Here is a 5,474-nt window from a genome sequence, read left to right on the forward strand (position 1 = left end):
ATCTTGCAACTTGTACGTCCCTCTTCCTACGATCTCGATTATTGTGTAGGGTCCTTCCCAATTGGCATCCAGCTTTCCCACATGCTTGGAAACTTCTACCTTTTTCATAACAAAGATCGCCCACTTGCAACAATCTGGTCTTCAAATTTTTGTTATAGTTTCTCAGCATCAAGATTTTGTGGTGCATCATTCTAGCCTGGGCCCCATCTCTTTTTTCCTCTACCATCTCTAGATCGAAACTTCTTTGGGTCTGGTTGGTCTGCGGATCGAATTTCTGGATCCTTTGTGATTCTTCCCCGATTTCTGCAGGAATCACAGCTTCAGAACCATAAATCAAATAGAAAGGAGTCTCACCTGTGGTAGATCGGGGGGTCGTTCTGTAGGCCCATAAAACTCCTGGTAGCTCTTCGTCCCACCCTTTCTTCGACCCCAGCCTCATTTTCAAATGATGGAGGATCGTCCTGTTTGTAACTTCGATTTGTCCATTTGACTGAGGATGGCCAACCACAGTGAAGTTATGACAGATGTTTAACTCTTTTAGCCATGAAACGACCTTCTTTCCTTGGAACTGCATTCCATTGTCGGATATTAACACTCGAGGTATTTCAAACCTGCAGATTATATTCTTCCAGATGAAGTTGATCGTTTCTCTTTCGGATATTTTTGCAACTGCCTCCGCTTCTACCCATTTGGAAAAATATTCGACTGCCACTATGATGAACTTTTTATGTGCCTTAGAAGGTGGAAGAGGTCCTAATATATCAATGCCCCACTGATCGAATGGGCAGGCTGCCATGATCGGTGTCATAGGTGCTGCCGGTGCATGCATCAGCGATGCGTACTTTTGGCAATTTTCACAGGTATGCACGAATTCCTTTGCGTCTCTCGCTAGTGTAGGCTAGAAACATCCCTGTCTTAGTACTTTTAATGCTAACGATCTAGCTCCCGAATGGTTACCACAGCTCCCTTCGTGGATTTTTCTTAAAACGTAAGCGGCCTGATCTTCATTCAAACATTTTGCCAAGGGCCATTCAATTGTTCTTTTATATAGCTACGAACCGATCAGCGTGAATCTAGGTGCCCTGGATCTTATCTTCCGGGCTTTTAATGGGTCTCCTGGCAATCTCCCATCCTGTAAATAAGATATGATTTCTTCGATCCATGCACATGAAGCTTCGATCGCATGCATTTCTCCATTATTCGAGGTTGCAGGTTGCTTCTTAATCATTACTGTTATCCCTCTATCTCTTATCCCTGACAGAAGGGCTCCAAACTTCGCTAAGGAATCTGCCCTCTCGTTTTCATCTCTTGGGATCTGCTGAAGTGAATATTTATCAAAATGTTGCATGAGTAGTTTCGCTCTCTCCTTGTAAGCTATCATTGATTTCTCTCTAGCCTCATACATCCCTTTGATTTGCATTGTGACTAGCTGTGAGTCAGTGTACGCCTCGAGGCTGCGAGCCCCAGCTTCATATGCCAGTTCTAAGCCTAAAATTAGTGCTTCATATTCGGCTTCATTGTTCGTAACTGTAAATGACAAGCGAATGGCGATCTCCATCTCGATCCCACCGGGCCCTTCTATCAATATCCCTGCGCCTCCATTATTCGCATTGGCAGACCCATCTACATGTAGCATCCAGATGCCCGATTCTTGGGGTGGCTCGCCTGATGTTTCATTCATAAAGTTTGCAAGTACTTGTGCCTTCTCTGTTGTCCGGCTCTGGTAACTAATGTCGAACTCCCCTAGTTCGACTGCCCATTTGATCAATCTACCAGACGCTTCTGGTCGTGAAAGGATGTTCCACAATGGCTGGTTTGTCCTCACGACTATCTTGTGCGATTGGAAGTATGGTCATAGCTTCCGTGCTGTTACCACTAATGCTAATGCCAACTTTTCCATTTGAATGTACCTCTTCTCCGCGCCTTGTAGCATTCGACTAACATAATAGACCGGATTCTGGATCTCATCACTTTCCCTTATCAAAACTGAGCTTATAGCATTATTCGAAACTGCTAGATAGATATATAATGTATCTCCTTCTCTAGGATTTACTAGCAGTAGTGGGGATCTCAAGTACTCTTTCAATTTTTGGAACACTTGCTCGCAATCGTTAGTCCATTCAAAACCTTTGGCCTTTCTCAAAATTTTAAAGAAATGTAAATTGTGATCTACTGATTTAGATATAAAGCGAATGAGTGAAGCAATTCTACCTGTTAAGTTTTGCACTTCCTTCACAGACGTAGGGGATTTTAGGTTCAGGATCGCATCAATTTTTTCCGGGTTCGCTTCAATTCCCCGTTCGCTAATCATGAAACCTAAGAATTTGCCTCCTCCAACCCCGAATGTACATTTATTTGGATACAGCTTCATCCCATACCTTCTCATGGTCACGAAGGCTGCCTCTAAATGTGTTAGATGGTCTTCTGCTTTTCGACTCTAAACGAGCATGTCGTCCACGTAGACCTCCATCGTCTTTCCGATCTGACTCCCGAACATCTTGTTCACCAGCCTTTGGTATGTTGCCCCTGCATTTTTCAATCCAAATGGTATTATATTGTAGCAAAACATACCTTTATCTGTAACGAAAGATCTCTTCTCGCGATCTTCAATTGCCATGAGGATCTGGTGGTATCCTTGATATGCATCCATTATGGAGAATATGTCATATCCTGCCGTAGAGTCCACCAACAAATCGATCCGAGGCAGAGGATAGGGGTCTTTGGGGCAAGCTTTGTTTAGGTCCGTGAAGTCTGTGCACATTCTCCACTTGCCAGCCGTCTTTGGCACCATCACCACGTTAGCTAACCAATCGGTGTACTGCACTTCTGTTACGTACCCAGCCTGCAGTAGCTTGTTAACCTCCTTCTCAATAATGCGATTCTTCTCTACCCCAAAGGCCCTCTTTTTCTGCTGTACTAGTCGAGCAGTGGGGTCGACGTTCAGTCGATGCACTATCACTCCTGGGTCTATCCCTTTGATATCGGTGGGATCCGCGAACATATCCACGTTTTTTCTAAGGAAAGTGATCATGACATTGTTGAATTCGCCCAGCTTCAATCCTATCCTCGTCCTCTTGCTAAGATCTCTCTCCACAAGTTCAATTTCCTTGTGGTCAGCCGGTTATATCCGTTCCATTTGCTTTGGCCACTCCATCTTGCTAGAATCCTCGGGCCTTCTTTTTTCGGTAATTTTGCCCTTTTTCAGGGACAAATTATAGCACCTCTTTGCTTCTATTTGGTCACATATTACCTCTCCTACCCCATGTTGTGTAGGGAATTTCAGTTTCAAGTGGTAGGATGAGATGACTGCCCTGAAAGAATTGAGACCTGGTCTCCCTAGCATAACATTGTAAGTGAAGGGTGTATCAACAACAAGAAATTTTTCCATCAATGTTTTTCTCTTTGGTTCTTCGCCGATAGACACCGACAGGTATATCGTACTTAGCGATTCGAGCTCCGCTCCTCCGAAATTGACCAGAGGCATTTTCACAGGTTCCAATCTTACACTATCCAAATCCATCTTCTTTAGTACCTCTCTGAAGATAATTTCTTTCGAGCTCCCGTTGTCAACTAATACTTATGGACCGTGAAATTTGCTATGTCTATTTTGATCACCATTGGATCATTATCTGCACCAGCTCTATCTCCCACATTGCGGTCTTCGAACACAATTTCTTGCTCAGTACTTATACTCATTAGCTGAGTTCGTTTATTCGATCTATGTTCTCTTTCGAACCTTTTTCTCATCCTGTTGGAGCATCCTTCTGACCCTCCTGCTATTGTGTGGATGATGCCTTTCACAGGCGCATTGTCTCCCCTACCTTGGTCGTTTCCGCGTTCCGTCCAGGTCCTTTTTCTATCTCGATCGGCTACGACGACCATCTTTCATGTCTAAATGCTGCAACTTACCTCTAAAGTAACCCTGTCGCACCAGACGTTCGATCTCATCTTTGAGCTGATAGCACTCTTCCGTGTCATGCCCCTTCTCCCGATGGAAACGACAATATTTATTTGAGTGTTTCTTCGCTGGTGTGAGCCTTGTGTGCTTGGGCCACTGCAGTACATCGTCTTTCTCCACCATCATTAGCGCTCTTGCTCTGGTCATGCTCAACAGTGTGTATTGGCTGTACTTGGGTTGATATAGGGGTTCTCGAGTTCTCTCGATTCTTGCTCGTGGTTCCTTTTCTCTACCCTTTTGATCCTGATCTCGACCTCGATCCGTGTTATACCTCCACTCTTCATCTTTCATGGCGTTCATTTCTTCTTCATCGATGTACTTTTGTGCCATCGCCATGAGCTGCTCCACGTCTATTGGAGGGTCTCGAGCTAAAGCGGATGCGAAGACTCCTTTTTTCAATCCATGAATAAGAATGCTGATCATCATGTCGATACGGAGGTCTTGTACCTCTAACGTCTCATTGTTGAAGCGCCCCATAAAACTCTTCAATGATTCATTCTCTCTCTGTCGTATAGTGAAGAGATGTGTCGCGGATCGCTTTTGCTTCCTCTTACTCGCGAAATGAAATGTGAAATTCTGCACAAGTTGCTTGTGCGATTCTATACTCCCAGGATGCAAACTCGTGAACCATTCCTGAGCTTTCCCTGTTAAAGTAGTAGCAAACAATTTAGCTATAATCGGACTAGGCTGCCGTAAAGGTTCATTACCATATCAAAAGCAGCCAGGTGTTCCTGTAGGTCTCTGGTTCCGTCATACTTTGGGAGATCGGGCATCCTGAAGCTCGGGTTGACCATCTCCGTAAGTATTTTGTTACAAAAAGGAGAGTTTCGATTATGGGAAACTATTTCCGCTTGCTTCTTGAGTTCATCGATTTGTCTCCATAGCGTGGCTATTTGTTTGCTCACGTTGTCCACTTCAACCCTCGAAATAGCTGGGCCCCTTTGGTGACTTCGATCCCGACTGCTAGACCCGACTTCTGAGGGGGCATGGTACCTGGGGACGGTTTCCTTCTTACTGGTTCCCTCATACACACGTTTTGGGTCTTTAAATAACCTCTTCTTCGTAGTTTCTCTTTCCACCGGGGTAGCAGTCTTCCTCTCGTAGGCGACGATCGCATTTCTGGCACGTCTCTACGGGGGTCTCCAGCACGTTTTCTTTGAGTGTCTCTCCATCTCTTCCCACAGACGGCGCCAAATTGATCAGGCAAGAAATGGAGATGGTGATTTACACGATGCGCCACTTTCTTCTCCCAATCTTATGAAGTACCTGTAGAACAGAAAACGCATCAAACTAGTCGGGTCGAGGCCCGATTATAAGACTCTGATGCTCAAGTCAGAAAACAGGGGTCGAATAGATTATTTCGAGTAACAGAATTGCTGTAGATAAATTGATTACCTTCATCAGTGTAAAACTCCTCCTATTTATATAATTTTGACTTTCCATGCGCGACCGCCACGTGTCTCAATCCTAGGCCTTTACTGCCTCCTAATCATGCGGCTAATAAGGGATAATGCGC

The 5,474-nt window shown here is 44.7% G+C and overlaps 2 protein-coding genes across 2 annotated transcripts; both read right to left on the bottom strand.

Moving 5' to 3' along the window:
- Positions 1 to 1,051: 1,051 nt before the first annotated feature.
- Positions 1,052 to 3,001, bottom strand: LOC148787287 (uncharacterized). The gene is made up of 3 exons (XM_088883560.1): positions 2,568 to 3,001; positions 2,379 to 2,526; positions 1,052 to 1,831 (listed from the first exon to the last, which is right to left on the bottom strand). The coding sequence occupies exons 1-3, from the start codon at positions 2,999 to 3,001 to the stop codon at positions 1,052 to 1,054; spliced, it is 1,362 nt and encodes a 453-aa protein (XP_088739686.1).
- Positions 3,002 to 3,856: 855 nt separating this feature from the next.
- LOC105168618 (uncharacterized) lies at positions 3,857 to 4,752 on the bottom strand. Its single transcript, XM_011088754.1, has 2 exons — positions 4,650 to 4,752; positions 3,857 to 4,602 (listed from the first exon to the last, which is right to left on the bottom strand). The coding sequence occupies exons 1-2, from the start codon at positions 4,750 to 4,752 to the stop codon at positions 3,857 to 3,859; spliced, it is 849 nt and encodes a 282-aa protein (XP_011087056.1).
- Between the last annotated feature and the right edge of the window lie 722 nt (positions 4,753 to 5,474).

This window comes from Sesamum indicum, linkage group LG8 (assembly GCF_026168435.1).
Source record: "Sesamum indicum cultivar Baizhima isolate 11 linkage group LG8, ASM2616843v1, whole genome shotgun sequence".
NCBI lineage: Eukaryota > Viridiplantae > Streptophyta > Magnoliopsida > Lamiales > Pedaliaceae > Sesamum > Sesamum indicum.